The sequence below is a fragment of the Pseudophryne corroboree genome, chromosome 8 (genome assembly GCF_028390025.1).
Source record: "Pseudophryne corroboree isolate aPseCor3 chromosome 8, aPseCor3.hap2, whole genome shotgun sequence".
NCBI classification, from domain to species: domain Eukaryota; kingdom Metazoa; phylum Chordata; class Amphibia; order Anura; family Myobatrachidae; genus Pseudophryne; species Pseudophryne corroboree.
The window spans coordinates 217,807,886-217,826,206 of record NC_086451.1 but is presented as its reverse complement, the minus strand read 5'-3'; the positions used below and the strand labels follow the sequence as shown (position 1 = coordinate 217,826,206).

Genomic DNA, 18,321 nt, shown 5'->3' with positions numbered 1-18,321 from the left:
TGCGTCTTTAATATGGGCTAGAGTTAAGAATATAGTATCCTTATCCATATTATCAAATTGATCTGTCAGCTTATCTGTCCAAGCTGCAATTGCGCTACACACCCATGCCGACGCAATTGTCGGTCTTAGCACAGCACCCGTATGAGAATAAATACACTTTAAGGTAGTCTCTTGCCTGCGATCTGCAGGGTCCTTAAGGGCCGCTGTGTTAGGAGACGGTAGCGCCACTTTCTTGGACAAGCGCGTCAGGGTCTTGTCCACAGTGGGGGGTGATTCCCAAATCTCCCTGTCCTGCTTAGGGAAGGGGTATGCCATATAAATTGTTTTGGGGATCTGCGGTCTCTTATCCGGAGTCTCCCAAGCTTTTCCAAAGAAATCATTAAATTCATGAGATGTGGGAAAGTTAATAATAAGATTTTACTTACCGATAAATCTATTTCTCGTAGTCCGTAGTGGATGCTGGGACTCCGTCAGGACCATGGGGAATAGCGGCTCCGCAGGAGACAGGGCACAAAATTTAAAAGTTTGACCACTAGGTGGTGTGTACTGGCTCCTCCCCCTATGACCCTCCTCCAAGCCTCAGTTAGGATACTGTGCCCGGACGAGCGTACACAATAAGGAAGGATTTTGAATCCCGGGTAGGACTCATACCAGCCACACCAATCACACCATACAACTTGTGATCTGAACCCAGTTAACAGTATGACAAACGTAGGAGCCTCTGAACAGACGGCTCACAACAATAACAACCCGATTTTTTTGTAACAATAACTATGTACAAGTATTGCAGACAATCCGCACTTGGGATGGGCGCCCAGCATCCACTACGGACTACGAGAAATAGATTTATCGGTAAGTAAAATCTTATTTTCTCTGACGTCCCAGTGGATGCTGGGACTCCGTCAGGACCATGGGGATTATACCAAAGCTCCCAAACGGGCGGGAGAGTGCGGATGACTCTGCAGCACCGAATGAGAGAACTCCAGGTCCTCCTTAGCCAGGGTATCAAATTTGTAGAATTTTACAAACGTGTTCTCCCCTGACCACGTAGCTGCTCGGCAGAGTTGTAATGCCGAGACCCCTCGGGCAGCCGCCCAAGATGAGCCCACCTTCCTTGTGGAATGGGCCTTGACAGATTTAGGCTGTGGCAGGCCTGCCACAGAATGTGCAAGTTGAATTGTGCTACAAATCCAACGAGCAATCGTCTGCTTAGAAGCAGGAGCACCCAGCTTGTTGGGTGCATACAGTATAAACAGCGAGTCAGATTTTCTGACTCCAGCCGTCCTTGAAATATATATTTTCAATGCTCTGACAACGTCCAGCAACTTGGAATCCTCCAAATCGCTAGTAGCCGCAGGCACCACAATAGGCTGGTTCAGGTGAAACGCTGAAACCACCTTAGGCAGAAAGTGAGGACGCGTCCGCAGTTCTGCCCTGTCCGAATGGAAAATCAGATATGGGCTTTTATACGATAAAGCCGCCAATTCTGACACTCTCCTGGCTGAAGCCAGGGCCAGTAGCATGGATACTTTCCATGTAAGATATTTCAAATCCACCGATTTGAGTGGCTCAAACCAATGGGATTTGAGAAAATCCAAAACTACATTAAGATCCCACGGTGCCACTGGGGGCACAACCGGGGGCTGTATATGTAGTACTCCTTTTACAAAAGTCTGGACTTCAGGAACTGAAGCCAATTCTTTCTGGAAGAAAATCGACAGGGACGAAATTTGAACCTTAATGGACCCTAATTTGAGGCCCATAGACAATCCTGTTTGCAGGAAATGTAGGAATCGACCCAGTTGAAATTCCTCCGTCGGGGCCTTCCGGGCCTCACACCACGCAACATATTTTCTCCAAATGCGGTGATAATGTTGTGCAGTCACCTCCTTCCTGGCTTTTACCAGGGTAGGGATGACCTCTTCCGGAATGCCTTTTTCCCTTAGGATTCGGCGTTCAACCGCCATGCCGTCAAACGCAGCCGCGGTAAGTCTTGGAATAGACACGGTCCCTGCTGAAGCAGGTCCCGTCTTAGAGGTAGAGGCCACGGATCTTCCGTGAGCATCTCCTGAAGTTCCGGGTACCAAGTTCTTCTTGGCCAATCCGGAGCCACGAGTATCGTTCTTACTCCCCTTTGCCGTATAATTCTCAGTACTTTTGGTATGAGAGGCAGAGGAGGAAACACATACACTGACTGGTACACCCATGGTGTTACCAGAGCGTCTACAGCTATTGCCTGAGGGTCTCTTGACCTGGCGCAATACCTGTCCAGTTTTTTGTTGAGGCGGGACGCCATCATGTCCACCATTGGTCTTTCCCAATGGACCACAATCATGTGGAAGACTTCTGGATGAAGTCCCCACTCTCCCGGGTGCAGATCGTGTCTGCTGAGGAAGTCTGCTTCCCAGTTGTCCACTCCCGGGATGAACACAGCTGACAGTGCTAACACATGATTTTCTGCCCAGCGGAGAATCCTTGCAGCTTCTGCCATTGCCCTCCTGCTTCTTGTGCCGCCCTGTCTGTTTACGTGGGCGACTGCCGTGATGTTGTCCGACTGAATCAACAGCGGCTGACCCTGAAGCAGAGGTTTTGCCAGGCTTAGAGCATTGTAGATTGCTCTTAGCTCCAGTATATTTATGTGAAGAGACGTCTCCAGGCTTAACCACACGCCCTGGAAGTTTCTTCCCTGTGTGACCGCTCCCCAGCCTCTCAGGCTGGCATCCGTGGTCACTAGGACCCAGTTCTGTATGCCGAATCTGCGGCCCTCTAACAGATGAGCACTCTGCAACCACCATAGCAGAGACACTCTTGTCCTTGTGGACAATTTTATCCGCTGATGCATCTGCAGATGCGATCCGGACCATTTGTCCAGCAGATCCCACTGAAAAGTTTGTGCATGGAATCTGCCGAATGGAATCGCTTCGTAAGAAGCTACCATTTTTCCCAGGACTCTTGTGCATTGATGCACAGATACTTTTCCTGGTTTTAGGAGGTTCCTGACTAGATCGGATAACTCCCTGGCTTTCTCCTCCGGAAGAAATACCTTTTTCTGAACAGTGTCCAGAATCATCCCTAGGAACAACAGACGTGTCGTCGGGATCAGTTGGGATTTTGGAAAATTCAGAATCCACCCGTGTTGTTGGAGCACTACTTGGGTTAGTGCTACTCCGACCTCCAGCTGTTCTCTGGATCTTGCCCTTATCAGGAGATCGTCCAAGTAAGGGATAATTAAGACGCCTTCTCTTCGAAGAAGGATCATCATTTCGGCTATTACCTTGGTAAAGACCCGGGGTGCCGTGGACAATCCAAACGGCAGCGTCTGAAACTGATAATGACAGTTTTGGACCACGAACCTGAGGTACCCTTGGTGTGAAGGACAAATTGGAACATGAAGGTAAGCATCCTTGATGTCCAAGGACACCATAAAATCCCCTTCTTCCAGATTCGCTATCACTGCTCTGAGTGACTCCATCTTGAACTTGATTTTGTATGTACAGTTTCAGAGATTTTAGATTTAGAATCGGTCTTACCGAGCCGTCCGGCTTCGGTACCACAAATAGCGTGGAGTAATACCCCTGTCCCTGTTGTAGGAGGGGTACCTTGACTATCACCTGCTGAGAATACAGCTTGTGAATGGCCTCCAATACCGTCGCCCTGTCGGAGGGAGACGTTGGCAAAGCAGACTTTAGGAAACGGCGAGGAGGGGACTTCTCGAATTCCAACCTGTAACCCTGAGATACTACCTGCAGGATCCAGGGGTCCACCTGCGAGTGAGCCCACTGTGCGCTGAAATGTTTGAGGCGACCCCCCACCGCCCCTGAGTCTGCTTGTAAGGTCCCAGCGTCATGCTGACGCCTTTGTAGAAGCCGGGGAGGGCTTCTGCTCCTGGGAAGGAGCTGCTTGTTGCAGTCTCTTACCCTTTCCTTTGCCTCGGGGCAAATAGGAATGTCCTTTTGCTCGTTTGTTCTTATAGGAACGAAAGGACTGCGGCTGAAAAGCCTGCGGCTTTTTCTGCTGGGAGGTAACCTGGGGTAAAAAGGTGGATTTTCCGGCCGTTGCCGTGGCCACCAGATCCGATAGACCGACCCCAAATAATTCCTCCCCCTTATACGGCAATACTTCCATATGTCGTTTGGAATCCGCATCACCTGACCACTGGCGCGTCCATAAACTTCTTCTGGCAGATATGGACATCGCACTTACTCTTGATGCCAGAGTGCAAATATCTCTCTGTGCATCTCGCATATAAAGAAATGCATCCTTTAACTGCTCTATAGTCAGTAAAATACTGTCCCTATCCAGGGTATCAATATTTTCAGACAGTGACTCCGACCAAGCCACGCCAGCACTGCACATCCAGGCTGAGGCGATTGCTGGTCTCAGTATAACACCCGTATGTGTGTATATACTTTTTAATGTATTCTCCAGCCTCCTATCAGCTGGATCCTTGAGGGCGGCCGTATCAGGAGACGGTAACGCCACTTGCTTTGATAAGCGTGTGAGCGCCTTATCCACCCTAGGAGGTGTTTCCCAGCGCGCCCTTACCTCTGGCGGGAAAGGGTATAATGCCAATAACTTCTTTGAAATTAGAAGTTTTCTATCTGGGGTAACCCACGCTTCATCACACACTTCATTCAGTTCCTCTGATTCAGGAAAAACTATCGGTAGTTTTTTCACACCCCACATAATACTCCTTTTTGTGGTACTTGCAGTATCAGAGATATGCAAAGCCTCCTTCATTGCCGTGATCATATAACGTGTGGCCCTACTGGAAAATACGTTTGTTTCTTCACCGTCGACACTGGATTCAGTGTCAGTGTCTGGGTCTGTGTCGACCGACTGAGGTAAAGGGCGTTTTACAGCCCCTGACGGTGTCTGAGACGCCTGGACAGGTACTAACTGGTTTGCCGGCTGTCTCATGTCGTCAACCGACTTTTGTAGCGTGCTGACACTATCCCGTAATTCCATAAACAAAGCCATCCATTCTGGTGTCGACTCCCTAGGGGGTGACATCACCATTACAGGCAATTGCTCCGCCTCCACGCCAACATCGTCCTCATACATGTCGACACACACGTACCGACACACAGCAGACACACAGGGAATGCTCTGATAGAAGACAGGACCCCACTAGCCCTTTGGGGAGACAGAGGGAGAGTTTGCCAGCACACACCCAAGCGCTATAAATATATATAGGGACAACCTTAATAAGTGTGTTCCCTTTATAGCAGCTCAAATATTATAAATATCGCCAATAAGTGCCCCCCCTCTCTGTTTTTACCCTGTTTCTGTAGTGCAGTGCAGGGGAGAGTCCTGGGAGCCTTCCTCGCAGCGGAGCTGGGCAGGAAAATGGCGCTGTGTGCTGAGGAGAATAGGCCCCGCCCCCTTTTCGGCGGGCTTCTTCTCCCGGTTTTTTTGGAACCTGGCAGGGGTTAAATACATCCATATAGCCCCAGGGGGCTATATGGATGCATTTTAGCCAGAATAGGTATATTACATTGCTGCCCAGGGCGCCCCCCCCAGCGCCCTGCACCCTCAGTGACCGCTGGTGTGAAGTGTGCGGAGAGCAATGGCGCACAGCTGCAGTGCTGTGCGCTACCTCATGAAGACTGAGACGTCTTCTGCCGCCGGTTTCTGGACCTCTTCTCTATTCGGCATCTGCAAGGGGGTCGGCGGCGCGGCTCCGGTGACCCATCCAGGCTGTACCTGTGATCGTCCCTCTGGAGCTAGTGTCCAGTAGCCTAAGAAGCAAATCCATCCTGCACGCAGGTGAGTTCACTTCTTCTCCCCTAAGTCCCTCGTTGCAGTGAGCCTGTTGCCAGCAGGACTCACTGAAAATAAAAAACCTAACAAACTTTTTCTAAGCAGCTCTTTAGGAGAGCCACCTAGATTGCACCCTGCTCGGACGGGCACAAAAACCTAACTGAGGCTTGGAGGAGGGTCATAGGGGGAGGAGCCAGTACACACCACCTAGTGGTCAAACTTTTAAATTTTGTGCCCTGTCTCCTGCGGAGCCGCTATTCCCCATGGTCCTGACGGAGTCCCAGCATCCACTAGGACGTCAGAGAAAATCTGTTTCTTTTCCTTAAACATGTGTACCCTTGTGTCGGGGACCGAGGGTTCATCCACAATATGCAACACATCCCTTAATGCCACAATCATACACTGAATGGTTTTAGTCACCCTAGGGTGCAATTTTACTTCGTCGTAGTCGACACTGGAATCAGAATCCGTGTCGGTAGTAGTGTCTTGTGTTAAGGGACGCTTTTGAGACCCCGACGGGCCCTGTGAGTCGGTCCAATCCGAGGATTGACCCCCTGATGTCCCCCCTACTTCAGCCTTGTCAAGCCTTTTATGTAAAGATGCCACACTTGCATTCAACATATGCCACATGTCCATCCAATCCGGAGTAGGCACAACCGACGGGGACACACCACTCATTTGCTCCACCTCCTCCTTGGAGAAGCCTTACGCCTCAGACCTGTCGACACACACGTACCGACACCACACACACAGGGATTAACCTATAAGGGGACAAAACCCCAACCAGGCCCTAAGGAGAGACAGAGAGAGAGTATGCCAGCACACACCAGCGCTTAAAAACACTGGAAAAAATATGACCAGATAGCGCTTTTCTATATATAATATGCCAATTCTCACTCACTGCGTCGCTAATGTGCCCCCCTCCTCTTTTTTCCAGCCTGTGAAGTTCAGCAGGGGAGAGACCTGGGAGCCAGCGTTTTCCTCATGCAGCTTCTGTGGAGAAAATGGCGCTGGTTAGTGCTGAGGATCAAGCCCCGCCCACCCGACGGCGGGCTACGGTCCCAGTGATTTTTCAATAAAAATGGCGGGGGATCATAGATTTACTGCCTCCGCAGCCTAATCAATCTGCATTTGCCCAAATGTGAGGTTTATTGCTGCCCAGGGCGCCCCCCCCTGCGCCCTGCACCCTTCAGTGCTGCTTTGTGTGTGTGTGACTGGGAGCAATGGCGTGCAGATTACCGCTGCGCGCCTTACCTCATGAAGATCTGATGTCTTCTGCCGCCTAAGATGTCTTCTGCCTTCTCATCCGGCTTCTATCTTCGGCATCTGTGAGGAGGACGGCGGCGCGGCTCCGGGACGAACCCCAGGTGAGACCTGTGTTCCGTCTCCCTCTGGAGCTAATGGTGTCCAATAGCCTTAGAAGCAGTGCCCAACTTGACGAGCCAGCTCTGCTTCTCTCTCCTCGGTCCCACGATGCAGGGAGCCTGTTGCCAACAGGACTCCCTGAAAATAAAAAAACCTAACAAAATTCTTCTTCAACAGAAAACTCTGGAGAGCTCTCTGCAGTGCACCCATTCTCCTCTGGGCACAAGATCTAACTGAGGTCTGGAGGAGGGGCATAGAGGGAGGAGCCAGTGCACACCCATAGTCAAAGTTCTTTTTAGGTGCCCTATCTCCTGCGGAGCCCGTCTATACCCCATGGTCCTCACGGAGTCCCCAGCATCCTCTAGGACGTAAGAGAAAATAGGTTTTTAATTACCTACAGGTAAATCCTTTTCCCATAGTCCGTAGAGGATACTGTGCGCCCGCCCAGTGCTTCGTTTCTTCCTGCACTGTTAAGTATTGTTGGTTCAGCGGTTGCTGTTCCTGGTTTAAAGTTTGGTTAGCTTGGCTTTCCTCTAGTTTGTGTGTGCTGGTTCGGAATCTCACCACTATCCTTTTATATCCTTCTTTCAAAGTATGTCCGTCTCCTCGGGCACAGTTTCCTAGATTGAGTCTGGTAGGAGGGGAATAGAGGGAGGAGCCAGCCCACACTATCAATTTCTTGAAGTGCCCATGGCTTTTAGTGGACCCGTCTATACTCCATGGTACTAATGTGGACCCCAGTATCCTCTAGGACGTAAGAGAAAATTACTTACACCGTTTCACTATATATAATTTCAACCAAAAGCTAATCTATAAAAGAGCATAACTATAGTCCATGCTATTTAAGAGTTCAATATTTTAACAAAGGGCACACAAGCACTACAATTTGTTTTTAATTTTTTTTTACATTTTCCACCGTCTTCAGCTGATTAGCTCTCTGCATACTTAATATTCTTTCGTAATCAAATACCAACTTAAATTAGGAAAACTTAGAATATTTTCCATAAAAAAAAAAAAAAAAAAGTTTGGGTTTGCTTACTTGCTGCATTTTTTCCGGTACTGCCGCTCAATACCATCAGGTCTGCAAAGAAAAAAGATAAATAAATATATATATATATATATATATGAAAATAAGCACTGAATAAACAGATCTGTCATTACATAAGCATCACAAAATAAAAGTTTTCCTTTAATGATAAATCATTACATGGGCCTTTTTGGCAACTCATCCGACCACTCAGAAGACAAATTTGTCAGACACTTTTATACATATAACAAGTCAGTTTAGGCTATCGCCATCACAGACAGGCAGGGAACTGCAGAGACTTAAGGGTGGCTACACACTAGAACGATCGGCAATCGGGCAGATTTCCCTTGAGCCCAGAACAAACAATATTGAGCGTACACACAAAGCCATTTCTAGGGTGGGTGGGTGAGCTGTACAATCATATGGGGGGTTGTTAGCTCCAGACCCCTGCTAGCTGCCACACCGCCGCTGGAGACCTGTTTGAGAGGCCCACCCACCCACCTGGCTTCCTGTGTACCTGCATTTTTTTCTGTTCGCACTGGGCGCGATATTGACTAGAAACAGCCCTGCGTACACACTGAACAATCCTGAAAACAACCAACCGATTTATGGTATAGTTTGATCGTATACGATTTATTGTTGCTACTCTACACACCAGAATGATCATTGGCTAATTTTAAAAATGGGCTGTAACTAATAAGAGGCCAAATCCACATATCGTCTGGTCGTCCAGTTGGCTGTACACACTATACAATGTACACTAAACTGCATATGATATTGTCTGATTGACTGTGCAGCAGGGTCAACCAGATATGTCTTATGCGATGCAGGGGAGCATGCAAATGTGAGTACATACTAGAATTTGTCGTTCCAATATGGAAAATCATCCTGATATAGCTCAAGTGTGTACCCACCCTTACACTGTAGAATGATTTGAAACGCATGGATAATGAATCATGGTAGACTTACCATGGTTAACTTTCTTTCTGCGAGGTACACTGGGTTCCACAGGGGATACATTGGGGTGTAGAGCGGGAACTTGGATCCAGAGGCACCATCAGGCAAAGATTTGACTGTCCCAGGATGCATTGGGGCCTCCTCTATAACCCCGCCTACAGGCACTGAGAGCTCAGTTTCGTTAACCAGTCCAATGCAGTAGCAGGTAAAAGAGAGGGCAGATGTGAGTCACAAAGAACCACAATCTCCCAACAGGAGAGGGTACCAGTGGCTAATGCCATACAACCCAAAGAAGCTAGGTGCATCAGGGTGGGCGCCCTGTGGAACCCAGTGTACCTCGCAGAAAGACTTACCATGGTTAACTCTCTATCATAACTCTTTTTCTGCAGCGGGGTACACTGTGTTCCACAGGGAATACATCGGGGATGTCCTAAAGCAGTTCCTCAAGGAAGGGACGCGCCTTAGCGGGTAAGAGAACACAGCATCCAAAAGAAGCATCCTAGGAGGTGGAAGAATCAAAGGCATAGAACCTAATGAACGTGTTCACTGAGGACCACGTAGCCGCCTTGCACAATTGTTCTGGGGACGCGCCACGGCGGGCCGCCCAAGAAGGTCCAACAGACCGAGTAGAATGGGCTTTAACTGCAGCAGGAGCTGGGAGTCCAGCCTGTGCATAGGCTTGTGCAATCACCATTCTAATTCATCTGGCCAAGGTTTGTTTATTCGCAGGCCAGCCACGTTTGTGAAAAAAAGGGAATCTGACCTCCTGACGGAGGAAGTCCTCTCCACATAGACACGGAAAGCCCTAACCACATCCAAAGAACATTCTTTGGAAGACAAATAAGAAGAGATAAAGGCCGGAATCACAATCTCTTGGTTAAGGTGAAAAGATGACACCACCTTAGGCAAATAACCGGGGCGAGTTCGTAGAACTGCCCGGTCCTGGTGGAATATGAGAAAGGGTGGACAAGACAAAGCGCCTAAGTCCGACACCCGTCTTGCAGAGACTATGGCCATCAAGAACAGGACCTTGGCTGTGAGCCATTTAAGGTCCACTGATTCAAGAGGTTCAAACGGAGACTCTTGCAGAGCATTCAGCACAACAAACAAATCCCATGGAGCCACAGGAGGGACATAGGGAGGTTGAATCCGAATAACACCATGAATGAACATCAGGTATAGAGGCAATTTTTCTCTGAAACCAAACCGACAAGGCAGATATATAAACCTTGAGCAAGGACTGACGAAAACCAAAGTCCAGGCCTCTGCAGAAAAGCCAGTATTCTGGAAGTTCTGAATCCATGGACATCATAATTCTTCTCAGCACACCAGGTGAAGTAAGAACTCCAAACACTGTAATAAATCCGGGCCGAGGCCGGATTGCAAGATTTCAACATTCTTTGAATAACCGCCTCTGAAAATCCTTTGACTCTCAAGAGTGATGCTTCCAAGAGCCACACCTTCAAAGCCAGTCTGGCCAGGTCTGGGTAGAGACAAGGACCCTGCACAAGGAGGTCTGGTCGTTGAGGAAGTAGAAGAGGATGCCCCGTCGATAGACTCTGTAGGTCTGAGAACCAATGCAGTCTGGGCCACGCTGGAGCTACTAGAAGCAGCATTCCTCCTTCCTATTTGAACTTCCGTAGAACCCCGGGCAGGAGTGACACTGGAGGGAACAGGTAAGGCAGCCAAAAGTTCCATGGAATTGCCAGTGCGTCCACGAACGCTGCTTGAGGATCCCTTGTCCTTAACCTGAAAACCGGAACTTTGTGATTGTGTCGAGACGCCATGAGGTCTACGTCCGGTAGACCCCACCTGTCCACTAGGAGTTGAAAGACTTCTGGATGAAGACTCCACTCTCCGGCATGTACGTCCTGGCAACTGAGGTAGTCCGCTTCCTAGTTCAGGATACCCGGAATGAACACTGCCTATATACTTGGCAGATGGCGTTCTGCCCAACAAAGGATTTTTGACACTTCCTTCATAGCCATGCTCCTTCGAGTGCCGCCTTGATGGTTTATGTAGTGTTCCTTCTAGGCTGTTTCAGCAGGGTGCTGCACCCTGCCCATTTTTGAAATGTAAAAAAGCACCCTGCCCTTTCTCAGTGCACCCTGCAGGATCATAAATCTCCCCCTTGTATACAGAATGCAACAGTAGGAGTGCATGTTACAATGTAGTTCCCTAGTAGAACAGACTTATTTTTTTCCTATATATTTTAACCCACTGCTTAACTTTTCTGTTTTATAACACAAGGATTATAACTACTTCAGCACTGGAGGAGACATTTGTAATTATCTACTTACAGTATGTATATGCTGCAGACGATCTTTCAAGAAGACTGGACATATACAGTATTTTCTCTCAGTACAGATGTTAGGTGTTACATGCGTGTCCTATATGTATGTGGGGATATATGATACACTAAGGGGAAAATGTATGTACAAAAACTATAAACATATGCGCTATGCTTTGCGCGCAAAGCGTCACATCAGAAATGTGCCCTTCAAAATAAAAATGTGCCCTTCAAAATAAAAATGTGTCCTCCTCAATGATCAGCACCCTGCCCTAAAAAAATCCAAGAGTGAACCCTATAATGCATGCCACTGTTGTGGCGTTGTCTGACTGTACTTGACCTGCCTCTGGTCCGGAATAGACCGGTTCAAGTGATAAGGCATTGAACACCACCCTCAGCTCTAGGATGTTTATTGGAAGGAGTGATTCTTCCTTGATCCACCGACCCTGAATAGAGTGTTGCTACAACACCGCTCCCCATCCCCTCAGACTGGCATCCGTCGTCAGGAGGACCCAGTCGGGGATCCAGAAAGGACGACCCCTGCTCAATTGCTGGTCCTGGAGCTACCAGGTCAGCGACAAACGAACCTCTGGAGTCAACAAGATCATCTGGGATCTGATTCGATGGGACAGGCCGTCCCACTTGGCAAGAACTAATCATTGCAGAGGGCGGGGATGAAATTGAGCGTACTCCACCATGTCGAAGGCCGGCACCATTAGGCCAAGTACTTGCATCGCCGAGTGGATCAACACTCTGGGGTGACGGATGAAGTGTCTTGTCCGTTCCTGGAATTTCAGGACCTTGTATGGAGACAGGAACAGTCTCTGACTGTGTGTCCAGAAGAGCCCCTAGGTGCACCATGCTCTGAGCTGGGACCAGCGAGGACTTCTTCCAATTGATCAGCCATCCGTGGGCTTGGAAGCAACTCACCGTCAATTGTAGATGACTGAGGAGGACATCGTGGGAACTCGCCAGAATCAGCAGGTCGTCCAAGTACAGCAGGATTCTGACTCCCTGGCAACGGAGGTGTGCCGTCATCACGGCCATAACCTTGGTGAAGATCCAAGAAGCCATGGCCAGTCCGAACGGCAGAGCTTGGAATTGGCAGTGACTGTCGCCAATAGCAAACTGCAGGAACTGCTGATGCGATATGGCAATAGGAATATGCAGAAAACCATCCTGTATATCCAGGGATACCATGTAATCTTCGGGTTCCATCGCCAGCACAATAGAGCGCAACGTTTCCATATGAAACTTGGCGACCCTCACAAATTTGTTCAGTGACTTGAGGTTGAGCATAGGCCGAAATGACCCATAGGGTTTCTGCACTAGAAACAGGGTCGAATAATAGCCTCTGCCACGCTGGGACTGAGGTACCGGCACAACCACTCCTGTACTCAGGAGAGAACCTACCACCATTTGTAGAGCCTGCTTCTTCGACGGATCTGAAGGGAGTACCGTAGTGCAGAACTGGTGAGGGGGGACATCTCTTGAAAGAGACAGCGTACTCGTGAGATACAACTTCCAGTACCCAAGCGTCTGAAGTGGTCTTTAACCAGACCTGGGTGAACTGTAGAAGTCGACCTCCCACCCAGGGGGCCCTCAGGGGGAAGCTCGTCCCGTCATGCAGCAGGCTTGTCTTGTTTCAAAGCAGGCTGACGGGCTGCCCAGGACTGTTTCATGTTGGGCTTGGGAGCACGAGACTGTCTGGGGTAAGACTGGCCCTTGGCTTTCCCTTGAGGTTGAAAGGAACGAAAAGTGGTAGTCTTCGCCTTCTGAGCAGAAGGACTAGTAGGAGGAAGAAAAGCAGTCTTAGCAGATGCTAATTCAGACACCATTTTATACAGGTCCACTTCAAACAAAATGTCCCCAGTAAAGGGGAGCACTTCCAAGGTCTTCTTGGGAGTCCAAATCCACTTTCCACGACCTTAACCAAAGTATGCGGCGAGCCAGGACAGACGTGGATGACGCTTTGGCTGCCAGTACCCCCGCCTCAGAGGACACCTCCTGAATGTAATAGGTGGCGGTGCATATGTGAGACAGGTATTGTCTGGCCTTGTCAGAAATATCCTCAGGCAGGGCTAATGCCTGAACCCAAGCCTCAATACCGTTTGCGGCCCAAGAGGCAGCTATGGTGGGCCTATGAATTGCCCCTGCAAGGGAATATATAGACTTCAGGCATCCCTCCACACGCTTAACTGTCGGTTCCTTCAGGGAGGTGACAGGTAGAGTAGACTACACCACGAGATGGGAGACGTGAGAATCCACCGGCGGTGGGTTTTCCCATTTTCCACATAACTCTGCAGGGAGAGGATAGCGAGCCAAAGCCAGTTTGGGGAGCGGGAATTTCTTACCTGGGGTAGACCAGGGTTCCTTCCTGATGTCCACAAGATGATCAGAATGGGGTAATATAGTTTTAAACACATTCTGTTGTTTAAACATATCAGTTTTCTTGGCCACTGTAGTGGAATTCTCATCCTCAGTGATTTGAAGGATCTGCTTAAATCGCATCCACCAAGGCAGGGACATCAACCTGTAAGGTAGAATCCTCGTCAGTAACCCGTGATTCAGAGTCTGACAGGACCGTATGCTTCCCCTCCTCATCAAATGAAACATCAGAGAGGTTAGTGGATTGTGAGGAGGAAGCAGCCCGCTTAGAGGACCCAGAAACACGGGAGTGACCTGGAATAGATTTCTGTCTAACCAAAGACTGATTTAACTGTTGCAGCTGGGTAGACAAATTTTCCGCCTAAGTTACAGGAGCTGCAGGCTGACAGGGAGGTGTATTACATTTAGCACGCAAGACAATCACACAATACTTCCCCCTCTGGTAAACCTCTGGAGCATACCTTGCAACTTACAGGAGCTTCCAGAGTTTTACTGCCCTTATTGTTAGACATTGTAATAAAGCAACAATTAGGCTATTACTACGATGGAGCCAGACAGAGTACACAACTTGTGGTCAAAGTACACAACCAGCATCAGAATACACACCCTTGTGAACTAAATCCCGGTGAACGCGACTGTAACACAGTAAAATATCTGTATAGCGATAAGTACTGTGTACACTATACTAGAGGACCCTGATGCACCTAGTCCCTTCGGGTATAGAATATAGTGATGGCTACCTTAGATGGGATACACATGAGAGTGAAACCATACAGCAGGTACAGACACACACAGTCACAGGCAATGCAGAGATCATTTTAAACACAATAAAACTGCAATGGACTAAAATACACATACACATATATATATGTAGAATACTCAAGTGTCTGTAAAGTCTCAGCGCTGCGGACAGGCTGCTTTACAGGGGAGACCTTGCCCTGCAATCCCAGAGACCAGTAGCAGCTATGCTCAGACGATGGCGGCCAGGGTCTGTCAGGAACTGAGGGAGAGTGAGATAGCTCCAGGGCGGGAAATTAGCAAGGAGATGGCGCCCTGGGCCGGAGGAGGGGCTACAGGCCAAGTGCCAAATCCCCTATGCTGGGCCTCACAGCCGGTACTACGGAGCCTTACCAACAGGGGCGTTAGTACACCCGACCTGTACTCCTATGCCCTGGCGGATATAGTGGGGTCCCTGCTTTGTAACAGTGTCCACGCCAGCGTCGCATTTCGTCTCCCTAGACTGCGACAGGAACGCAATTTAGTGGCGGGTCCCGCCTGGGGGACCCTCTTACCTCCTCCCTTCGTAGCATCCACACGAACCAGGAGAGCGCCTGCGACCGTGTGCCTAAGCCGGAGCGTCTCCGCCGCAAGTACCCGGGATCTGAGCCACGGGAGTATGCAACGCCGCTTGGGAGGTGACGGAGACGCAGCACTGAATGTCACCCTGACATAACAGTGCTGTGTCCCTTGAAGTCTTCTATAGCTTTTTCAGGGTTGCACAGTGCAGCCCGCCTGTTAGGTGACCTGCTGCCTGCAGGCACCACTCGAAACTGAGCTCTCGGTGCCTGGAGGCGGGGTTATAGAGGAGGCCCCAATGCATCCTGGGACAGTCAAAGCTTTGCATGATGGTGCCTCTGGATCCAAGATCCTGCTCTACACCCCGATGTATTCCGTGTGGAACAGTGTACCCCGCTGCAGAAATAAAAAAAAAAATAAAAAAAAAAGGAGGAGATTTGTGGTAAAGAACTTACCTTTGTTAAACCTCTTTCTGCGAGATGCACTGGGTTCCACAGGGATAACATCGAGGTGTAGAGTAAGATCTTGATCCGAGGCACCAACAAGCTAAAAGCTTTGACTGTTCCCAGGATGCACAGCGCCGCCTCCACTATAACCCCGCCTCCGTGCACAGGAGCTCAGTTTTGTTAACCAGTCCAATGCAGTAGCAGGTAAAAGAGACGACAACCGTTAGTAGCCACATACACCACATTCTCACGACAGGAGAAGGTGTCAGCGGCTAATGCAAGACAAACCCAAAGAAGCTAAGTGCGTCAAGGTGGTAGCCCTGTGGAACCCAGTGTACTTCGTAGAAAGAGATTTAACAAAGGTAAGTTCTTACCATAAATCTCCTTTTCTGCGGCGGGGTACACTGGGGTTCCACAGGGATAACATCGGGGATGTCCTAAAGCAGCTCCTCATGGGAGGGGACGCACTGTAGTGAGCACAAAAACCCGGAGGCCAAAGGAGGCATCCTGGGAGGCGGAAGTATCGAAGGCATAGAATCTTATGAACGTGTTCACTGAGGACCACGTAGCCGCCTTGCACAATTGTTCAAGGGTTGCACCACGGTGGGCCACTCAAGAAGGTCCAACAGACCGAGGAGAATGGGCTTTGATGTTATCAGGAGCTGGAAGGCAAGCCTGTACATAAGCATGTGCAATCACCATTCTAATCCACCTGGCCAAGGTCGGCTTGTTAGCAGGCCAGCCACGTTTGTGAAAACCAAAAAGGACAAAGAGAGAATCAGATCTCCTAAGCGAAGCCGTTCTCTTCACATAAATACGGATAGCCCATACCACATCCAAAGACCGCTCTTTGGAGGATGAACCTAGAGAGGTAAAGGCCGGAACCAAAATCTCTTGGTTAAGGTGGAAAGAGGACACCACCTTAGTCAAATAACAAGGACGAGTTCGGAGAACTGCCCGGTCACTGTGAAAAATCAGAAAGGGTGACAGACAGGACAAGGCACCCAAGTCTGAAACCTGTCTAGCAGAGGCAATAGCCAGCAGAAACAAGACCTTAAGAGTAAGCCACTAAAGGTCCACCGATTCAAGAGGTTCAAACGGAGACTCTTGTAAGGCCTCCAGAATAACCGACAAATCCCAAGGAGCCACAGGCGGGACATAGGGATGTTGAATCCGTAAACACCCTGAGTGAATGTATGAACATCGGGCAGAGTCACAATTTTTCTCTGAAACCATACCGACAAGGCAGAAATATGAAGCTTGAGGGAGGCCAGACGAAGGCCCAAGTCCAGGCCCTGCTGCAGGAAAGCCAAAAGTTTGGACATACTAAACTTCATATACATCATAATTGTTAGAAGCGCACCAAGCAAAGTAAGAATTCCAGACCCTATGATAAATCCGAGCAGAAGCCGGTTTACGGGCCTTGAAGACAGTTTGAATGACCACCTCAGAAAATCCTTTGGCTCTCAGAACTGAAGCTTCAATAGCCACGCCGTCAAAGCCAGCCCGGTCAAATCCTGGTAGACACAAGGGCCCTGAACGAGGAGGTCTGGGTGGTACGGAAGCAGAAGAGGATGCTCTAACGAGAGACCCTGTAGGACTGAAAACCAACACAGTCTGGGCCATGCGGGAGCAATCAGAAGTAGCATTCCTCCTTCTTGCTTGAACTTCCTTATTACCCTAAGCATGAGTGATACTGGAGGGAACACGTACGGCAGCCGAAAGTTCCATGGAATTACCAGTGCGTCCACGACCGCTGCTTGAGGATCCCTTGTCCTTGCTCCGAAGACCGGAACCTTGTGATTATGTCGAGACGACATCAGGTCTACATCTGGTAGGCCCCACTTGTCCACTAGGAGTTGAAATACTTCTGGATGAAGGCTCCACTTTCCGGCGTGGACGTCCTGATGACTGAGGAAGTCCACTTCGCAGTTGAGGACCCTCAGAATGAACACTGTCGATATGGCTGGCAGATGGCGTTCCGCCCATTGAAGAATCCTTGACACTTCCATCATTGCCATGCGGCTTCGAGTGCCGCCTTGATGATTTATGTACGTCACCGTGGTGGCGTTGTCCGACCGTACTTGAACAGGCCTGTTCTGTATCAGATGCTGGGCCAGTTTCAGAGCATTGAACATCGCCCGCAATTCCAGAATGTTTATCGGGAGGAGAGACTCCTCCCTGGTCCACCGACCGTGGAGAGAGTGTTACTCCAACACCGCGCCCCAACCCCTCAGACTGGCATCCGTTGTCAGGAGGACCCAGTTGGAGATCCAGAAGGGACGACCCCTGCTCAATCGTTGGTCCTGTAGCCACCAGCTCAGTGACAGACAAAGCTCTGGAGACAATGAGATCATGTTAGACCTGATCCGGTGAGGCAGGCCGTCCCACTTGGCAAGAATCAGCTTCTGCAGAGGGCGGGAATGAAATTGAGCGTACTCTACCATGTAGAAAGCAGACACCATGAGGCCTAGTACTTGCATCGCCGAGTGTATCGACACTCACGGGTGAGAGAGGAAGCATTGTATCTTGTCCTGAAGGTTCAGGACCTTCTCCTATGACAAGAACAACCGCTGGTTGTGTGTGTCCAACAACGCCCCCAGGTGCACCATGCTCTGGGCAGGGACCAGGGATGATTTCTTCCAGTTGATGAGACACCCCTGGGCTTGCAGAAACTGGACCGTCAGATCCAGATGACGAAGGAGAACTTCTGGGGAATTTGCCAGGATCAGCAAGTCGTCCAGATACGGCAGGATCCTGATACCCTGACGGCGGAGCAGGGCTGTCAT

The 18,321-nt window shown here is 49.5% G+C and overlaps 1 protein-coding gene across 2 annotated transcripts in view; it reads right to left on the bottom strand.

Moving 5' to 3' along the window:
* The window catches only part of STEEP1 (STING1 ER exit protein 1), a 260,016-nt gene that overhangs the window by 123,652 nt on the left and 118,043 nt on the right, over positions 1 to 18,321 (bottom strand). For both annotated transcript variants that reach the window (XM_063935619.1, XM_063935620.1), the window contains exon 3: positions 8,168 to 8,209. In XM_063935619.1, the coding sequence (XP_063791689.1) occupies positions 8,168 to 8,209 (42 nt within the window). The remainder of the gene's footprint in view (positions 1 to 8,167; positions 8,210 to 18,321) is intronic.